The sequence below is a fragment of the Dasypus novemcinctus genome, chromosome 10 (genome assembly GCF_030445035.2).
Source record: "Dasypus novemcinctus isolate mDasNov1 chromosome 10, mDasNov1.1.hap2, whole genome shotgun sequence".
NCBI lineage: Eukaryota > Metazoa > Chordata > Mammalia > Cingulata > Dasypodidae > Dasypus > Dasypus novemcinctus.
Window position 1 is genome coordinate 107,309,190 of NC_080682.1, and position 22,087 is coordinate 107,331,276.

General features: G+C 41.8%; 1 protein-coding gene across 1 annotated transcript; it reads right to left on the reverse strand.

The window, feature by feature from the left end:
• Window positions 1–15,483: 15,483 nt before the first annotated feature.
• On the reverse strand, window positions 15,484–16,446 carry LOC101446134 (olfactory receptor 2AT4-like). Its single transcript, XM_004482667.1, has one exon. It carries the CDS (start codon window positions 16,444–16,446, stop codon window positions 15,484–15,486), a length of 963 nt encoding a protein of 320 aa, XP_004482724.1.
• Window positions 16,447–22,087: the final 5,641 nt, after the last annotated feature.

Genomic DNA, 22,087 nt, shown 5'->3' on the forward strand with positions numbered 1-22,087 from the left:
TTCTTCTTTCATGTGTTAATGTGATGTATAATTCTGATTGATTTTCTTGTGTTGAACCACCTTTGCATGCCTGGAATAAAACTCACTTGATCATGATGAATATTTATTTTAATGTGCTGTTGGATTCAATTAGTATTTTATTGAGAATTTTTGCATCCATATTCAATCAGGAAATGGGGCTGTGATTTTCTTTTTTCATAATATCTTTACCTGGTTTTGGTATTAGGATGATATTGGCTTTATAGAATGAGTTTGGTAGTACTCATTCGTGTTCAATTTTTTTGGAGGAGCTTTAGCAAGATTGGTATTAAATTGTTGAATGCTTGGTAGAACTTACCTGTGAAACCAACTTATCCTGATCTTTTCATTTTGGGGAGCTATTTGATGACTGTTTCAATCTGTTGACTTGTGATTGGTTTATTGGGGTCTTTTATTACTTCTAGGGTCAGTATAGGTTGTTCGTACATTCCTACTAATTTTTCCATTTCACCTACATTTTTAGTTTGTTGGTGTACAGATTTTAATAATATCCTCTTACGATCTCTTTTATTTCTGTGGGGTCAGAAGTAATGTCCCTATTTTCATTTTTTATTTTACTTATTTGCATCTTCTCTCCTTTTTTCTTTGTTAGTCTAGGTAAGGGTTTGTTGATTTTTTTAATCTTCTTGAAGAGCCAACTTCTGGTTTGTTTTTGTTTTTGTTCATTCTATTGCTTTTTTGTTTTCAATTCCATTTATTTCTGCTCAGATTTTTGTTATTTTATTCCTTCTATTTGTTTTGAGAATAGTTCACTGTTCTTTTTCTAGTCCCTCCAGCTGTGTATTAGGTCATGGATTTTACCCCTTTTTTCTTCTTTAATGTACATATTGAGGGTTATACACTTCCCTCTCAGCCTTCACTGCATCTCATGAGTTCTGATATGCTGTGTTCTCATCTTCACTCATCTGGAGATATTTTTTCATTTCTCTCACAGTTTCTTCTTTGACCCACTGATTATTTAAGAGTGTGTTGTTTAATCTCCATATATTTGTGAATTTTTCCTTTTTCTGCCTGTGGTTGATTTCAAACTTTATTTTATTATGATCAGAGAAAATGCTTTGTATAATTTTGATCTTGTTGAATTTATTGAGATCTGCTTTATGACTTAACACATGGTCTATCCTGGAGAAAGATCCATGAGCACTCGAGAACATGTACCTCCTGCTGTTTTGGGGGTGTAGTGTTCTGTGTATGTCTATTAGGCTTAGACCACTTATATTATTCAAGCTCTCTGTTTCTTTAATGATCTTCTGCCCAGATGTTCTGTCTGATACTGAGATTGTTGTATTAAGTCTCCAGCTATTATTGTAGAGACATCTATTTCTTCCTTCAGTGTGGCCAGTATTTGCCTCATGTAATTTTGGGCATCCTGGTTAGGTGCAAATACATTTATGGTTGTTATCTCTTCCTGGTGAGTTGTCCCTTTTATTGATATATATGGTCTTTCCTTGTCTCTAGTAACAGCATAGCAGTTTGATATAATTGATGAATTCCAAAAAGAAATATTGGATTATGCTTGTAATCTGATCTGTACCTGGGCATAATTGAGTTATGATTAGGGCATTGCATCCCCACCCCTTGGTGGGTGGGGACTCACAGATAAAAGGCATGGCAAAGAACAGAGTTGGGGATTTCTGATGTTAGAGTTTGATGCTGAAGACCCAGGAAGTCAGAACCCAGTGGAAAGAGAAGCCAGAACCAGGAAAGAAGGAACCTTGAACCCAGAGAAATCAAGCCCCAGGAATGTAGGAACCCAGGAAGCCTGAACCCTCTCAGATGTCATCAGCCATCTTATTCCAGATAGACTTTGGTGAGGAAGTAATTTATGCTTTATGGCCTGGTATCTGTAAGCTCCTACCCCAAATAAATACCCTTTATAAGAACCAACCAATTTCTGGTATTTTGCATCAGCATTCCTTTGGCTGACTACTGCAAACAGTTTTGATTTTAAAGTCTATTTCATGTGCTATAAGTATAGATACTCCAGCTTTTTGTTGTTTTTACTACATGCATGGAATATCTTTTTTCCAGTCTTTCAGTTTCAATCTATTGGTATCCTTGGTTCGAAGGTGAATCTCTTACAGATAGCATATAGACACTCATATTTTCTCACCCATTCCACTGGTTTGTATCTTTTGATTATTGAGTTTAATCCATTAGCATTCAAAGTTATTACTGTAAAGCAAGTTCTTATTTCACCTATTTTTACCTTGGGCTTTATCTATCATATTTTGTTTACACCATTATATTTACACTTGTAGTTACTTTAACTGATATAATCTTCATTTCTATGTTCTCTTCCAAGTCTGTTTCTCCTGTGTTTTCTTTTCAGGCTGTATCACTCCCTTTGGTATTTCCTGCAAAGCTGGTCTCTTGATTACAAATTCTCTTAGTTTCTGTTTATCTGTGTATATTCTAAGCTTGCCCTCCTTTTTTGAAAGACAATCTACTGGATATAAGTTTCTTGGTTGGCAGTTTTTCTGCTTCCATGCCTTCTTGCTTTCATGGTTTCTGATGAGAAATCAGAACTTAATCTCATTAGGTGTCCTTTTTATATGATGCATTGCTTTTCTCTTGCTGCTGTCAGAATTCTTTCTTTATCTTTGACATTAGGCATTCTGTTTAGTATGTATCTCAGTGTATTCAGATTTATTTGGATGGGTATACTTTTTACTTCTTGGACATGAATATCTATGTCCTTCAAAACATTTGAGAAATTTTCTACCACTATTTCTTTAAATATTCCTTCTGCCCTTTTTACCTTTTCTTCTCTTTCTCATACATCCATTTCATGTATGTTTGCACATCCCTTGCTGTTCATTTAGTTCCCTGAGACCCTGTTCAGTTTTTTCCTTTTCTTTTCTTTATCTGTTCTTTAGTGTGTTTGCTTTTGGAAGCCATGTCTTTAAGCTCACTGATGGTTTTTTCTGTATCCTAAATCTGCTGTTATATGTCCCTAGTGTATATTTTTTAAAATTTATTTTTATTTTTTTAGTTTTTATTTTTAAAGAAGCTTTAGATTGCATAAATATTACATAAGAAATATAGGGGATTCCCACATACCCTACTCCTTCCCACACTTTGTCCATTAACAACATCTGAAAGATGCATGTGGGGATCCCTTACATGGGGGACACCCCTACGTGACACAGCACTCCCTGTGCATATCAGCACGGCGTGTGGGCCAGCTCTCCGTGCAGGTCTGGAGGCCCTGGGCTTGAACCCTGGACCTTCCACATGGTAGGCAGATGCTCTATCAGTTGAGCCACATCCACTTCCCTACCCCACACAATTATAGATTTTAACAAAATTTATAATGACCTGTATCTGTCATTGCAATGTCATGCAGAACAATTCCAATGTCCCCAAAATGCCCCATGTTACACCTTTTATTCCCTCTCTCTCCCCTCAGAAACTGGTGGCTACTGCCTTTACATTAATGATACAAGTTCTTCCATTGCTGGAATAGTAATACTAAGCCTAATTTAGTCCATAGTTGCATTCCTCCCTTATGTTTGTTCATTTCTCAGTCTTGACTTCCAGTGTATTTTAATTTCATTCATCGTGTCTTTAATTCCCATAATATCTGCTATTTTTCTATGTATGCTTTCTAATTTTTCTTTGTGCTTACCCAGTTTCTTCTTAATATCCTTAATCTCTATAGCCATCTCATTGAATTTATTAAGGCGATTTGTTTGAACATCTATAATTAGTTGTCTCAACTCCTTTATGTCACCTGGAGACTTATCTTTGAATGGGCCATAGCTTCTTGTTTTTTGGTATAGGTTGTAATTTTTTGTTGGTATCTTGGCATCTGGCTTACTAGATGTATTTATTCTGGGTGCCATTTCTCTCTTTAGTTTAGGGCTTTCTTGCCCTTTCTCCCTCGCTGGTGTGTAGTAGGAGCTGAGGATGTAGTTGGTGCTATAAGCTGTGGAGGCTGAAGCTGCCTGTATTGCCCAGGAACTAATGAAACCTCCCAACTTTCTCCTCTGCCACGGGTAGAGATGGAGTCTTTTCCTAATTTCACTTGTGATTTCTTTTTTTTTTTTTTTTTAACACATTGGTTGTTTACAGTTTATTTTTTAACTTCCATGTATTTGTGAATTTTCCATCTCTCTTTCTGTTATTGATCTCTAGCTTCATTCCATTGTGTTTGTATTATAGTACACACATTGTATGAATTCAATATTTTTGAATTTATTGAGATTTGTTTTGTGATCCTTACAATGTAGGGTCTATCCTGGAGAATGATCCATCTACACTCAAGAAGAATGGGTATTTTATTTTTGTTGGGTGCAGTGTTCTATATTTGACTGTTAGGTCTAGTTGGTTTAGTTTATCATTCAAGTCCTGTCATTCCTTATTGATCTTCTGACTAGATGTTCCACCCATTATTGAGAGTGGTATGTCCAAGTCTCCTACTATTAATGAGAAACTGTCAATTTTCCCTTCAGATCTGCCAGTTTTTGCTTTATATATTTTGGAGTCTTCTGTTAGGTATATATGTATTTATAATTGTTGCATCTTCCTGTTGAATTGTCCCTTTTATCAGTATGTAATGAACATATTTGCCCCCTGTAACTTTTTTTTACTTAAAGTTTATTTTATCTCCTATTATTATAGCCACCCCAGCTCTGTTTTGTTCACTGCTTGCATGATATATGTAGCAGTTGGATATAATTATGAGTTCCAAAAATAGATACTGGATTATGTTTGTAATCTGGTCTGTACCTGGGCATGATTAAGTTATGATTAGGGCTTTGATTGAGTCACATCATTACGGTGTTGAGTCCCCACCCCTTGGTCGGTGGGGACTCACAGATAAAAGGCATGGCAAAGGACAGAGTTGAAGCTTTTTTTTAAAAAAAGATTTATTTATATATTTATTTCTCTCCCCTCTCCCCGCCACCCCAGTTGTTTGTTCTCTATGTCTATTTGCTGCATCTTCTTTGTCCGCTTCTGTTGTTGTCAGCATCACAGGAATCTGTGTTTCTTTTTGTTGCGTCATCTTGCTGCATCAGCTCTCCGCGTGTGCGGCGCCATTCCTAGACAGGCTGCAATTTCTTTCGTGCTGGGCAGCTGTCCTTACAGGGCGCACTCCTTGCTCGTGGGGTTCCCCTACGTGGGGGACACCCTTGTGTGGCAGGGCACTCCTTGCGTGAATCAGCACTGCGCATGGGCCAGCTGCACACAGGTCAAGGAGGCCCCGGGTTTGAACTGCAGACCTCCCATGTGGTAGACGGACGCCGTAACCACTGGGCCAAGTCTGCCATCCAAGTTGAAGTTTTTTGATGCTGAGGGTTTTTGATGTTGGCGTTTGATTCTGAAGCCTTATGCAGAAGCTGTGAGAAGTAAGTTCACAGAGGAACAGAAGCAAGCCCCAGGAAGAGAGGAACCCTGAGCCTAGGAAGAAACAACCTTGGGACAAGAGGAATCTTATGAACCCAGAGAGAAGCAAGACTCTGGAAGGGAGGAACCCAGGAAGCCTGAACCCTCGCAGGTGTCGGCAGCCATCTTGCTCCAACACATGAAAATAGATTTTGGTGAGGGAAGTAATTTATGCTTATGGCCTGGTATCTGTAAGCGCCTACCCAAAATAAATAGGCTTTATAAAAACCAACCAATATCTGATATTTTGCATCAGCACCCCTTTGGCTGAGTAATACAGAATTTGGTGCAAAGGAGTAGGGAAGCACTTTTGCAATTACCGAAATGCTGGAATGGTTTTATAAATGAATAAGGGGTATTTTTTGGAGGAATTTGAGATGTTTGGAAGAAAAGACTGAAATGCTTTGAAGAGATTGTTGACAGCATTATGGATACTAAAGAGACTTTTTATGATGCCTTAGAAGTAAATGATGAAACTATTATTGGAAACTGGAGGAAAGGCAATCCCTCTTTTAAAGTTGCAGAGAAGGCAGAATTTGAAAATGGTGAGCCTGGAGCATTTGGCTGAAGAAATTTCCAAAGTAAACCCAGAGAATGTGGCTTGGATTCTGCTTTCAGTTTATAGCAAAATGTTAGATGAGAAAGATATGCTGAGGCCTGAACTGTTGGGCACAAAGAAAATAGAAACTGATTCTGGAAATTCAAAGCCTCTGGAAATCAAGCTCCCAAATGAAAGTGCCCCACTGGAGGACTTAACTTAAACTTGGAACTTGTACATAAGGATTGAAAATGAAGTTATCTAGGAATGACTTGTGGAAAGACTTGCTGTCTGATGGCTTGGACCCCTGCTTCTTGCATGCTAAACCAACAAGCTTTTTGAGAGAGTTGTATGATCAAAATCACTGTGTGCCTGGAATAAAAGGGACATGGAAAGGAGAGATTGAAGGAGAAACAGTTTTAAGAGAAAAACCAGGGAAGCTGAGATCTGGGATTAAGATACCACCTTGGGCCAAGAGAGGAACCCCACCCATGTGTACAGAGAGGGTGAGTTTGCTCCAGCAGTTGAAGAGGACGGATATTCCTGCCCAATGTTCCAGGAAAGTTTTGCCACCCCTTGGTACAGAGAGAGTGAGGGTAGAGCATATTCCTCAAGGATTGGGGTGGTTAAGGTCAGCACCCCACAGGTCTGAGAGGGGTGGGCCTGTCCCCCAAAGGCTAGGGAAGGCCAGGTGGTCAACTCATTGCTCTGAGAGGGTTGAACCTGTATGCCAAAGGTTAGGGGGAATGTTGTCTTCACATCACTGTCCTAGGGGTGTTAAGACTCTAACCCAAAGATTGGGTAAGGTGTGGGAATCACCCCAACACTCTTGGAGGGGGAGATCTGTATCTTCAAGTTTACTGATTCTTTCTTCCACCATCTCCAATATGTTCTTGAAACCCTTGTGGTCATTCTTTATTTCAGTTTTGGAATCTTCATCTCCATTAGCTCTGTTTGGTTCCTCTTCAAAATTTCTAGCTCTTTACTTAGGCTTACTATTATTCATTCATTATTTTAATTTTATCCTTTAGTTCTTTCTCTGTATTTTCTTTCATCTCCTTGAGCTTTTTTTCTTTTTTTTTTTTAAACCATCAGAAAACATTTATTATACTGAAATGTGTACATCCTACTCTTAAAAAACAATATCATAATTTTTCTGGTGCCATAATTTAGTCTGTTTTATTTGGATAGACTAATGCTTTCAATATTGCCTGTATATGAATTCATATAATTTCAAATTTGATGACCTTTTCAAATATTTTTAGCCCACTTCTTAAACCTGATGTGGAGTTCAAATTAGCCAACAGCATTAATAACATTTGTTGTTCCTTATATCTTGAGATCCCAAAAGGAATGCTATATTGACAAACAAAACTCTAAAACAATCAAGAGAGAAACTCACTTCCTTCTCAGGTGATTGGTACAGAAAACATGTGGTCATAAAAAAGCAAGGGAATATGCCAGAAAGTAGAGATTTCTTTCTATAGGGTCTACAGGACTTGCAGATATTTTCAAACTGAAGATGGTATTATCTTGTGATAGTATTTCTTTGTGTCAAATTGACCCTCTTTATGAATTAAGTATAAAATGTCAAAGCTTTTACCCAGTGAAGCAATTTGCTATCTGAGAAATAATTCAAACTCAAAATTACTCATCCCTATTTCTGTATGAAAAATGATTAAGACCAAATAGTACATTCAAAGCCAAAAAACATGGGAAAATAGAAATAGTATAATTAAAATGAGTAAAAATATTTAATTTGGTTATGCTATACCACATTCTTGAGCTTCTTTTTTTTTTTTTTTTAAGGAGCTACCAGAGGCTGAACCTGGGACCTCATAGATGAGAAGCACATGCTCAACCACTGAGCTACACCTGCTTCCCAGTGAGAGTTGGTTTTTTAAAATTTGTGTGTTTTATTTGTTTTTAGGAGGTACTGGGGATCAAAACCTGGACCTTGTACATGGGAAACGGGTGCTCAACCACTTGAACTAAGGCCACTCCCAGGTTTGAACATTTTTTTTTCTGAGGTACCGGGACCAGGGATTGAATCCAGGACCTTGTAAATGGGAAGCTGGCATTCAGCCACTGAGCCACATCAGCTCACCTGAGTTGGTTTTTTGTTTGCTTGTGTGTTTTTTTGTTTTGTTTTGTTTTTAGGAGGCACCAGAAACTGAACCCATGACCTTCCATGTGGAAAGAGGCACTGAACCACTTGAGCCACATCCATTCCCCTTGACCATTTTAAAGATCATTTTAAAAAAGACTTTTTCTGATATGTACACATTCCCAGATTTTTCATTGGTGTTTTCTGTTTTTTTATCCTCATCCTTTGGATGGGCCTTTATTTCATATTTTCTTGGTTGGTATTGAACTCTTTTGTTGTGCACTGTACATTTTAATATTTTAAAATGTTAATGCTGGGATTTATTCTCAGAAATATCTGTTACTTGCTTTTGTAACCAACTGGTGATAAGATAAAAATTTTCTGAGCTTCAACCCACATATCAGTAAGTTCTGCCCAAGGCTAATGCAGTATGCAGGATTTTCCTTGTCTATTTGGGCTTCTGTTTTATCCTGGAATTTTGCTTGTTAGTTGTTTTGGAGTCCCCCTGTTTACAGAAGTTTGGTTGCCCCTCTGTGTCCCAGGAGACAGACCTCCCTCTACCAAGTGTTTGAAGCTGGCAGGCCTTTGTCCCAGACTCTTTGCCTCTATAGTTTCTTATATTACTTTTATAGTCTCAAGATACTTTTGCCTGGAGGGAAAGTTCTGGGAGGAGGGGCATCCTGGAGAGGACTTTCCCAAGTCAGTCCTCCCCAGCCAAAACAGTGCCAGGGACCCACCAAGGGGGTGCAGCCTGGCTCCAAAAAGCTCTGGGGAGGGGATCAGGGATGGCACCAAGAGCTTTTCAGACACTCCCTCAAAGCTGTGCTCTCCATCCCTGCCCAGCAAATACAGCCCTTCAACTAACTGTTCCTCTGAGGAAGCACTGCATCTTTAAATCTCCATGAGTCCACCTTTGTCTTGGTGGACTGAAATTCTGGCTGCCTTTGTCCAGGACAGTTTGAAACAGTTGCTGCCCTCAGAGTTGGTCCCTAAGTGACCTGAATTTGCGATTCAAAAGCCATGATCTGTGAATGGCTGTGCCCACCCCTGCTTGTGAAGATGATTTTTATGTCCCTTTTTGTCACCAATGAGCTAACCAGTGACTGGACTCTGCTGCAGCCTACCACAAGAGTGGATGCTGGGCACTGGTAGCCTCCTCCTGGAGAGAGAAATTTACTGTTTTTTACTGTAATTTATCAGCCTCTTCATTAGATGATGTACAGTGTTCTTCTGGCTCCAGAGCTTCAAAGTAGTTGTTCAGACAGTTCCTGCCTGTGTAATAGTTGTTTTGGTGAAATGACTGAGTCCTGAGTCTGCCATCCTCCCTAGATCTCTGGACTTATCTGATTTTAAGGTAGGAGAGTCTCGTCAGACAGCAAATCTAACCTTGAGTGGGCCCTTCCTGCTGCCAGGCTGTCTTCCTATATGTCCCTGGTCTGTTCTCTCCTTCCTTCTTCTGTTCTAGATGACTTTTTCACACATTCTCCTCTCTCTTCAATCCACCAATATTTCTTTGCTATTATCACTCCAGAAATTCAGGAGAGAACTTGCACAGAAACCCACCCTACATCCACCTACTCTGCCTTACCAATGCTACCACAGATGAACTACCAATGCTTTATCCTAAAGCCAGACACTCCAGCAATTCTCTCTCTCCTCAATCATCAAATTTTTGGTCTCTGCTGGATCATTCCCATCAGTGTACAAATATACTATTTTTCCATCATAAAAAATGTTTATCTTAATAAACAGCTGATTAAATAAAAACATCAAGAAGGAAAACGATGGGTATAGGATGCTACCATTTTTCTAAGAAAGAATATAAATATAAATATAAATAAAATGAATAAAAATGATTTCCTTAAAGGGGATGCAACAGGTGGAGCAGGGACAGGTACCAAAGCTAGACCTCACTAAAAGTGGCTTGCGTTATAATTTTGACTTAAAATTATTGTAATTGTGAATTTAAAAACCATGTATGAAGACACCATTACTGTTTACTGAAATCCTCACTCTCTCCTAATGCCCTTGCTCAAAGTTCCATTTAAGTGCTTCCCCTTTACCACACTTTGCTAAGGAAGACTCTCTTCCCTTTAATGTGTGTCACAAAAATGTCAGTGCCAGCTCCATTTTCTTTTCTGAGAATAATTTCCCTTTTGCCTTTTTGGAGGGCACTGCATTTTTGCCAACCCCTGCTCTCATCTGGCTCCTTTTTGACTTATGTGTTTCCTGAAGGGGACCAACTATTAAATTCCTTCAGTTTTAACTGAGTGTAAATTCCACTTCTTGATTGGAGGGAAGTGTCCAAGCTAAAGCACTAGGATAAAGCCTCTTACTCTCTGATGGAAGCTTCTCAGAACTTCTTCTATTTGATCAGCCGCCATCTGCCATATAATTGACTGCATGAGGACTCACAAACAAGCAGTAGCAATTGCCATAGTTTAAAATTATTTACTGGAAACTTAAAAAAAATGTTTTTTTTTTTACTTTGTGTTGAATATCATGCAGCATGCTCCCAAATCCCCTGTATTTCCCCTTGAAACACCACCTACCACACTGTGTTATTTCTGCACATGCCTGTTTCCCTCACTAGACTGAGAACATATTGAGGGCAACAACTGTCCCAACCTGTGTCTGTGTCTCCAGCTTCTACTGTGTGGTCCAGCCCCTCCCTCCCAAGTGCTCAGTAAAGTCTCTCCAGCTTCATGTTCACTGTAAATGTGAAGACCACCATCACTCCATTGCCCCTGTGGGAAGACTTGGACCAACCATCAAGAACTACTGTTGCAGCTTCTGTCCAACGGGATAATCCCTTGCAAAATGTTGTTTTAGTTTCCTTGGCTGCTCAAGCAAATACCATGCAATGGACTGTCTTAACAGGAATTTATTAGCTCATGGTTTTGAGACAAGCAAAAAGTTCAAATTAAGGTGTTATGAAAGTGTGGCAGTTTGATATTGTTTATAAATTCCAAAAATAGATATTGGATTATGTTTGTAAACTCGTCTGTCCCTCCAGGCATATTAGATTGTGTTGGATTGAGAGGTTTCACATTTATTTGATTAAATAATGATTAAGGGTTTGATTGGGCCACATCAGTAGGACATTGCATCCCCACCCCCTTGGTGGGCAGACACTCACAGAGAACCACACCACAAAGATGTTGGGGTTTTGAGCTGGAGCCCAGGAAGTAAGAATACAGAGGAGCAGAGCAGTTGAGCTCAGAGAGAATTGAGCCCCAAGGAGAGAGACAGAGTTGGTGTCCTGATAGTCTACAGCTGGCCTTGTGGAAAGAGCAGGGTAGCTGAGTCTGGAGAGAAACAAACCCCAGGAAGAGAGGAACCAGGAAGCCTGAACCCTGGCAGACATGGGCAGCTATCTTGCTCCAACATGTGGCAATAGACTGGTGAGGGAAGTAACTTATGCTTTATGGCCTGGTAACTAACTGTAAGCTTCTACCCCGAAAAAAATACCCTTTATAAAAACCAACTGATTCCTGGTATTTTGCATCAGCATCCCTTTAGCTGACAAATACATAAAGGCAATGCTTTCTTCCCAAAGACTGGCATTCTAGGACTGGCTGCCAGTGATCCTTGGTCCTGGGCTCCTCTGTCACATGACAATGCACATGGCAGCCTCTCCTGGCCTCTCCCTTCTCTTCCTGGTTCTGTTGACTTTCAGCTTCTTGCCTCCTGAGACTTTCTCTCTCTGTCTGAATTTCATTCTGCTTATAAAGGACTTCAGTAACGGGATTAAGATCCTTACTGATTGAGTTGAGCCACACCTTAACTGAAGTAACCTCATCAAAAAGCCTTACTTATATTGGTGAATATAACTAACACTACTGATTTGTAAATGTTATTGTGACTGAAAAGGGTAGTCTGTAGATGTCAATGTCAATTGAAAGGAATCTAGGGAATGTATAACATAGGGATTTTGATGGTGGATGAAGATTGTGGCTAATAATATAAATACAATAATGCTTGTCTTTTATAAAGTGCTTATTAAATGGTGTTATACAGGAAAATTGTGACTAATATAACTTATGGATAATAGTTAACTAATATTAATAAATATTAATACTTAATATTTTGCAGCAATGGCAAGAAGATATTATATCAATTCTAAGGGACAACAACAGGTAGGTATGGAATTTTTCCTTTTGGAGGTGTGAAAACATTCAAAAATTGACTGAGATGATGACAGTACAACTATGTGATGAAATTGAGAGCCATTGAGTGTACACATTGAGTGGATTGTACAAACCATGGGGCCGAATAACACAGAGAACCCAGTGGTCAAATATGGACCATGGTTAACAGGACAAATATGAGAATGTTTTCTCCTGAATGATAACAAAGATATAATACTAATACAGGGAGTTAGTAACTGCATGGGTTAGGGAAAAATACATCAAATGGAAGATATGGGCTAAAGATAGTAGAAATATTTTGATGATGTTATTTCATAGTTTGTAACAAATGTTTCACAACAATTTAAGGTGGTGGTGGTGGGGAGATGTATGGGAACTTTATATGATGATATGCATGCTTGTTTTGTAAATTATCAAATTTTACTTACACTTATTGTTTATGTGTGTTCATGTATGAATGATATACTTCAATAAAATTTTATTTAAAAATAGATCCTACTTACATTGTGTTCATACCCACAGGAATAGACTAAGTTTAAGAACATATTTGTATGGAGTTTATACAGCTAGAAAACACCACAAATGTGTTATTATGAAACATAATATTCATACAGAACAAAACTTATATAAATCCTACATATATAGCTTAATTTTAAAGCAAATCCCATGTCATCATTACTTAGGAGAGAAATGAAACATTGATAACATCCCATAAGACCTTGGGTGGCCCTCCCTGATTACAACCCTTACCCTATCCTATAGAAATGACCATGATTCTGAACATTATAATAAATATGATGTGTTAGTCTGCCAAAGAGGCCCTGATGCAAAGTACCAGAAATCTGTTGACTTTTATAAAGAATATTTATTCGGGGTAAAGGTTATAGTTACAAGGTCATAAAGAGTCCAATGCAAGGTTGCTTTCTCACCAAAGTCAGTTGCCACATGTAGCAGTTTGATAGAGTCATGAATTCCAAAAATAGATACTGGATTATGTTTGTAATCTGGTCTATTACTGAGCATGAAGGAGGTCTGATTAGGGCTTTGATTAGGTCATGTCATTAGGGTGTTGAGTCCCCACCCCTTGATGGGTGGGGATTCACAGATAAAAGGCATGGCAAAGGACAGAGTGGGAGCTTTCGATGCAAGGGTTTTTGATGTTGGAGTTTGATGTTGAGGCCTTAAGCAGGAACCCCAGGAAGTAAGCTCACAGAGGAAAGAGAAGCAAGCCCCAGGAAGAGAGGAACCCTGAGCCCAGATAGAAGCTAGCCCTGGGAAGAAAAGAACCCTGAACATAGAAAGAAGCAAGACCCTGGAGGAAGGAACCCAGGAAGCCTAAACTCTCGCAGACATCGGCAGCCATCTTGCTCCAATACGTGAAAATAGACTTTGGTGAGGGAAGTAACTTGTGCTTTATGGCCTGGTATCTGTAAGGCCCTACCCCAAATAAATACCCTTCATAAAAACCAACCGATTTCTGGTATTTTGCGTCAGCACCCCTTTGGCTGACTAACACACCATGTGTTGAAGCAAGATGGTTGCTGATCTCTGCCTTGTCTATAGGCTATCAGCAAATGTCCCATCTGTCCCCAGGCCTGTAGCTCTTTGAGCCTTGTCCTTTCTGTCACGTGACAAAGTTCTCTCCTCTGGCATCTATGGAACTTTCTCTCTTCCCATGTGTCTTCTTCAGTGAGTGTCCACTTACATCAGCCCACCAAGGGAGCAGGGACTTAACCTGAGTTATGCCTTACTGACTTACAGACTAGTTTGCAAACATAATTTTTCTCCTTTTGGGATTCATAAATAATCTGAAACTGCCCCATATGACTTCTCTTTTCTTCATAGTTTATGACATCTGTATGGCAGCAGATAAAAAAATATATATAGTTTTTGACTGTTTAAAAATTTTATATAACTATAATCATACTATAATTTTTTGAGTCTTGATGCATTTGCTCAACATTATGTGATATTATTCCATCTTGTTGCATATGTATGTGGTTCCTTCTTTTTTATTGGTGTATAGTATTCTATTTTATGAACATTTCACAATTTAGAGAAATGCTACTATGCTGAGTCATAGAGTATATGTATCCTCAACATTATAAGATACTGACAAGTTGTTTTCCAAAGTGGTTGTACCAATTTGTGTTCCCATTGTCAGTGTGTGAGCAGAGTGGGTATAGCTCAGTGGTTGAGCACATGCTTCACATGTACAAGGGTCCAGATTCAATCTCCGGTACCTTCTGAAAAAAAAGGAATTCCACTGTCAATGTGTGAGAGCTTCCATTGACCCAAATCCTCACTCACCTATTGTTGCCAGGCTTTTCATTTTAGCCAGTCTGGTTGGTTTCTAGGGGTATTTATGGTTGTAATGTGCATTTCTCCTATTAAATAAAAAGATTGAGCAATTTTTCATATATTTATTGGACATTTGTTTATCCTCTCTTTTGTTCATTTCACTATCTTTATATTATTGATTTGAAGTAATTCTCTCTATATTCTATGAATCCTGCAGTTAGTTAGATGCATTTCGAATATCTTCTCCCATTCTGTAGCTTGTCCTTCCACTCTCTTTTTGATGTCCTTTGATGAACAGAAATTCTACACTTTAAAGTAGTCTAATTTATCCATTTATTCCTTTAGGCTTAGACTGAGCTTTAAAATTTTGTTTAAGAAGCATTTCACCATACCGACATCATAGCAATAGTTTCCTCTATAAATTTATAGTTTTGTCCTTCATATTTAGGTATTCAATGAGATTGATTTTTGTGTTTTACTTGAGCAAAAGAATTCAGTTTTTGGCATACGGAAACACAATAGTCCCAAGACCATTTATTATAAGTCCATTTCCACACTGATCTGCAGCATTATTTCTTTCTTCTATCTGTTGCCCACGTATTTATGGTTCCGTTTCTGGGCTCCCTATTCTGTTCCATGGGTCTACATGTCTATCTATGACTTAATAGCTTACATCTCTGGCTTTTCACCTTTATCACCATTTTAATCTTAGTATATTGAAAAATCTCTTTGATACTTTTGAGAAGGTACTTTTCATATTTTATCTGACATTCTCAAAGTTCTTTCCACAGAAGGATGGATTCAATAACATAGCCTATCATTAATGGAAACAGAAGTACCAATGGTATGTTTTTGGCTCTGCTGTAAGTCATGATTTCTTTAAAGAACTTTTTTCGATGGGCTTCTCTGTTCTTCAATACTGGTGTGCTGGGAGATATCTTAATTCCACCTAAGGATCAAGGGAAAAGTGCTGGGTCCTGGGGACATGCCATTTTGGTGATGGCTGCTTTGACATCCTTGTTCCTCAAGGTGTAAATAAGGGGGTTGAGAACAGGTGTGAGAATAGCATGTGCCACATTGCCCATGATGTGGAAGTCGAGGGGCATGTCAGCCCTGTAGGCCACATAGGCTATGGCAATGGATGAGTAGTAGGTGCCGACCACCAGCAGGTGGGAGCTGCAGGTGGAGAAAGCTTTTGAGCGGCCTTCTTGGGAGCTGATGCGAAGCACCGAGGCCAGGATGTGGGCATAGGAGAGGAGCACAAGGAGAAGGGGCAGGAAGGACACCACCATGGCAATGCAGAAGCCCAGGAAGGTCTGGGGGGTGGTGTCAGAGCAGGAGGCTTGGACCACAGCCAGGTGGTCGCAGAAGCAATGGTAGACCTGGGCTACAGGACCAAATGCCATCTGAGAGGTCTGCAGCACTGCTGGGATGGGCAGGAGGAGGGCGGTGAGCCAGGCGCTGGCTGCCAACGCAGCATTGGTCTGAGGGGTCATGTGGACAGAGTAGTGCAGTGGGTGGCAGATAGCCACATAGCGGTCGTAGGCCATGACCACCAGGATGAAGGCTTCCGAGCAGGAGAAGCTGTGAAAGAGGTACATCTGCAGGAAGCAGGCAGGGAAGCTGAGGAAGTGGTCCCTGAGCAGGAGTAGGGACAGCATCTTGGGGACAGTGGATGTAGTGAAAAGGATGTCCAGGGCTGAGAGGTTGATCAGGAAAAAGTACATGGGCTTGTGAAGGTTGGGCTCGGCCACCACTGCCATAAGAATCAAGGTGTTACCCAGAAGGATGAGGAGGTAGAAGAGCAGAAAGATGAAGAAGACTGGGAGGAAGAGGAACTGCTGTAGAGAGGGGATGCCCACCAGGTAGAAGACGGGTGAAGAGCCTTCTGATGATCCATTACAGGCTGTGGCCTTCATGGTGGTGCAGGCTGGATGCCAGGGGGACAGGCAGCCAGAGCATCTGGACACTGGAGCAACCAGGAGTTTGGGATGAGAATTCTGTGCAGCTTACTGTACAATTAACACAACCCAGATCACTTCCAACTAATAAATGAGATGCTCGAGTCCCTACCTTCATGGGGCTTAAATACCAGAAGAATCACACACTAGAAAGCCAATCACACGCTAGTTATTTAGTTACGACAGTGCCAATGCATTGGAAGAGCTCCTGCCACAGGCTGCCACAGTCCCACAGTCTTTGGGGCATCAGCTCTCTTATATCCCTCAGTTCCTGTATTTTCTACTGCACTTGCTTAAAGTTCTACCAGATGACACCTTTATCAGCACATCCCTAGGAAGGGCTAATTTTCCGAGGTTTTCTGTGACATGCTGCCTTGCCCCGTCCACTCATGACCCGGGGAATGGCTCCTCTCACTTTCTGAGTGCAGTGCCTCTCTGCTGGCTTCTGTCTGTGCTGAGTTCTCTGTACTCTGCCTCAGTGGTGGGAGAGGCAAATGCCTTTTGTGGGAGACTCACTTCCTGACTGAGCCTAAGCAGAAGGCAGATCTTCCCACCGTTGTGGAGAAGCAGAGACTCCAGGGCACGTCCCAGTCGCCCACTGATCTTTCCTCCTGACTGCTGCAGCCCACAGGGGCCCCCACGGAGGCATTTCCAGCCCACTCTCCTGCGGGGTCCTGGAATACCAACCTAAAGAAGCCTCCAGGAGCTGCTGTGAGAGCCGTGGTCGCTAGAAAGCACGCAAAGAACTGAGGGCTGTAGCTACCCAAGGACAAAAGAGCCCCATGTCAGACGCTGTCCTGAAAGCTTGACTTGGTTCACGAAATGTGCACATGGGTCAATTCTGGGATGGTCGCTGGAAGTGAGGAAAGCACTAAGCACCGAGGCAGATTCACATTTACACTTTACTGATGTTTTTAACCCCAGTGATTCTAGGAGGAGTTACCCTTTCATTTCTTAGAACTGTACTTTTTTTTTTCTCTTCTAAAATAAAAACAAAACAACCAAACAAAAAGGCTTTGGAATCCTAGAATTACAGAATGTCCGAACTGCAGAAAACATTTTTAGTATTTCAATTTCAGTCTGACATCCCCCTATTTCCATGGACATCAAACCCACCCTCCCCAACCCTCTTCCCCTGTCAGACCTGCACCACCCAAACCAATGGTATCACTACACAAAATAGAAAGGGAGAAGAAGTTTGTGAAGTAATGCTCACACAGGCGAAGTCTACGACAGGGAGGAAGTGTGTAGCTGTGCCCTGAAGGGATCTGGCAGGGCAGTAGTGATACCATCTCCATTTTACAGGGGTAGCCCTAGTTGACCGGAGCTGTTCCCTGAGAAGCCAGGTGTTTCTCACAACCGCTGGGAGGTGCGCTGCACTGTCCTGGCAAGGGCTACCCTCAGACAGGCAGTCGTGGGCTGGGTTGGGGGAAGGTGAGGGCAGAACCTCAGGAGTTAAGGCCAGAGGGGCCCTTAGGGGCCTTCAAGTCCAACTGCCCCTCCCCTTCCCTCCTGCGTCACACTCTTGCAGATGGAGCTACAGATGCTGAGGCCCAGGTGGAGAGGTGGCTCGTGGACTTTCACTGCCCAGCAATGCTGGACTATCCAACAGGCAGACAATGCACGCGCTGGGGTCACCAGCAAAGCAGGGGCAGCAAAACAGCTTCTGAGAGAATTTAGAGGCTGATGTTTCCAATCAGATTTTGAGTAGTCGATGGCAAGAAATAGAGCTTTGCTGGACGTTCTTACATTTATTTTACAGGTTGGTGTTCCTGTTTTATGTATAATTGCATGTCACATCCGAGGAGTGCAGCCCTGCGCTTGGGGACAGAAGGGCGCTGTTTCTCGGGACACAGAGCTGGCCCAGCAGAGCCCCTGTCAGCACCCGGGCCAGTTTCTGTGCTGGTTGGGAGGGAGAGGACAGCAAAGCCAGCAACCTGAGTGTCCAGCCTGTCACTCACCTTTACACACATCACCTCAGCCCCCCAGGCGACCTGCCAGAGAGGGGTTATGTGGCTCCAAAATGAAGAAACGGAGGACAGAGAAGGAAAGGCCCCTGTCGCAGGCCCCGTGGCCGGCCAGGGTGAGAGGAGAGGTGACTTCTGGAGTCAGCCTGCGGCAGGGGCCTGAGCCCGGCCTGGGAGTCAGCGTCCAGCTCATACAGGCTATTGTACATGTCGTAACTTAACAAAACTGTGGGAGAGAGTTTAAACTATAGCGTCAACTAAAACCCACACTTAGCGGCAATGCACAATGTGTGTTCATCAGCTGTAACACACGTAGCACACTAGTGGAGGAGGCTGTTAAAGTGGGAAAGCGGGGGGGGGCATGTGGGAATCTCCTGCATTTTTTGTGTAACATTTATATAATCTAAGTATCTTTTAAAAAAATAAAAATAAGGTTAAAAAAAAAAAAGAGTCCTGGTTTCTGGACCAGCTTTGCACTTGCTTGCTCTGTGACTTTGGGCCTCGAGCCTTGGTTTTCTTACCTGAGTAGTGAGGAATTTGCAGGAAAAGCTCTCTGAGGTGTTCAAAGGGCAACTGTAGGAGTGTCCCCTCTTGTTTGGTAGAATGGGGGGTTCAGAGATGGGCATGTCACGCCCGTGCACTTAAGGGAGAGGATGCGCTCTTCACCTTCATCCTGTCCTTACTGTGGTTAAACATGTGTACTCAGGAGCCAGAACGTCCTGGATTCCAGTCCCACCAGGGGTGTGACGTTGGGCCAGTCACTTTCCCCTCTGGTCTATCACGCCCCCACCTGTGATCTCATAGGGTGATCCTGAGTCTTTAAGGAAGAATGCGTAAGCGGTGCTGACCCACGAGCCCGGAACGGGTAGAGCTCAGTGTTTCCAAATAGCCACGGCTGTCATCAGTCTCGCTTTTCGGTGGGAAACTCTTGCCCAAGACCATCTGATCCCGCCTGTGACTGCACCTTCTTGGCCAGCCTGCCAGCCTGTGTGGTACAAGGTCTCAAAGCCCACGTGTGCACAGCCAGCCTGGGTCCTGGGCACCAGCCTTGGGTGCAAACCCAATTTGTTTTCCTGGATATCTGGTCCAGACTTACATGCCCCCTCCTCCCTGTCCTCCAACCTCTTTTGATTTCTGGGAATTTTTCACCCCCCAGCCCACTCACCTGCCAAGCCCTGTCCACCCCGATGTCTCCCAGCATCCCCTTTGCATCTCCACACAGAGCCCTGGTGGGCAAAGCCAGTCAGGTGCCAAGCTTTGGTCCCTTAAACCCTGAACGCCCTTCAGCCAGGGCTGCTAGGACACTCTCCCTCAAGATGGTGCTCCCTTGGGGTACTGTTCCCCATCCGCCTACCCCCTAGGCTCCTCTAGAGAAAGTGTGGAGAGAGGACTTGCCGCCGGGATTTCCTATAATGACACCAGTGTCGTTAACAGCCCTCATGGGCTCCAGAAGTTTACATCCAATGGGGCGGGGCTTATTGGACGTTACTGCATCTGTCTTCACAACAGCTAGGAGAGCATGCAGCTAAGGTCTAGAGGAGAAAGGACTCGCCAGTGCTCGGACAGAAGTTTAGTGGCCGAGCTGCAATTCAGACCAGGGGTTCTCTCCCAGGCTGGTGCTCTGCAGTATTCTTCAGGGGTTAAGGGCCTAGGGTCTCCATTTGGAAAGTCCTGGGTTTGAATATCAGTTCTAATACATATTAATTGTGTCACCTTAAATAAATTTCATAACTTCTTTGAGTCTGAGTAGCCTCTTCAGTGAAATGTGGGATAACAATATTACCTAGCTCAGAGTTTTCGAGACACTTGAACAATATAAGAAACGTAGGGTGCTTCATGTAAAACATATTTGAAAATTTCCCCAGGACCTTTGTCTGTGTTACCTGGAAGTAGCCAGGTGATAAGTTACCTGCATATTCAATGCCACAGGTTACAGCTGGTGTCCCCGTCCTGCAGGAGGCGATGAAGGGCTCTAGATGCTGAACGCTGACTTTACTGGTGTCAACAGCTGCACCTCAGCGTAGACTTCTGGGTGTGTCAACAGTAAGTTTGCTCCCCTACTTATAAAGCAACTCTTGTTCCCTCTCCCTGGAAAAGGAAAGTAACAAGGGTAAAGGCCTGTATTCCTGTATCTTAGGATGTATATATGTGAGCTGTTAGCAACCAACACTTAGCCGCTAGAGTGGGCCATGAACTGGGTCTACCACCATCTACCCTCTTGTATATCACTTACCCCATGAGGTCCATTATTTTGGACACAATATCACCAGGATTCTATTTAGACACAGAATGAGTGAAGCAGGATAGAGTAGAAGTTAGGCAAAGATGGGTTTCAGGTAGAATTAAGCCTTTACCACAGGTGAGAGGTGCCATATAATTGCCCTATTTGCAGCAATGGAGCTGATCTTTTGAATCCCCTTACCAGTTAGTCATCAGTTGTGGGCAATCCCCAGGGAAAGAGTGTAAGTTCCCAGGCATTTTTGCAGTGAGGGGACTCCCATTGTTCTAGGGTAGTTGTTAGGAGAATTACATATTTGTGTTAACAGACAACGTTCATTATAGAGAGATGGGGTACCAAGAGTAAGTTCTACATAGAGTATGTGTTACCCTTTTGTATTTGGCTTTTTTTGCTCAATATTATTATAGTAATAATCACCCATGTTTTTGAATGCAGTTTTATAATGTATAGTATACAGTGTGTGAATATACAATAATTTATCCATTTTACCAGTGAAGATGATGACCATTTATATATAAAAATCTAGGTCAAAGTAATTTTTCTTCAATATTTTAAAAATATTATTCCTGTGTCTTCTTGCATCCATCGATCCTGTTATTGTCTGATATCAATCTGATTCTTGTTTTTGCTCGTTATTTCTGTAAACTTTTTGAAATTTTAGTTTTTTTACTTTCTACTCAGTGAGGAACTTGGAAAAAAATTTAAAATCAGAAAAGATAAAATTAAAATATAGACTTCCACTTCTGGGAAGATGTATTCCTCCTGGTAAGTACAACTAAAACCCCTGAAATTTATTTATAAACAAACATAAGAAGACTCTGAAAGGTATGAAAAAAAAGAAGGCAGAATGTTTAAGGACCGCTAGATCCAAGGAAAAACACAGTGGTGAGTTCCCTTAATTTTTTTTTTACCTCATATATCCAAGATTTGGAGCTGAATATGGCAACCCAGAAATGCCAAAAGGTGCAGACAAAAAACACCACAATAGTAGGCTGCTCTCTCTAGTCAAAGGACCATAACAGGGACAGCCTAGCAAGACAGAAAGCTTTGAGACAATAACCTCTACTTTCCAGCCAAACACCCTACAAAAACTGTGCTCCCACCCACATGCTCAACAGCAAAGGCCAAGTGGTGAGCCTACATTTCTATCCTCACCAGGCTGAAAACAGGTGCCTCAATACACCTTCCCAACCTCCCACCACAGTGTCGAAGGCTGAGTGGGATGGTGGCTTCACGGGGAGCAGTGATGGGTGCACTCCTATCCATCCCAGCCAGTGCAGTATCAGGAGATGACTTGTGGGGAGCTGGAACTCCGACAGCCACTCAACATTAACAACAATCTCTTGTCTCTCTGGATGTCAACAGAGGCCACCTGGGGAACCTGGAATTCTAC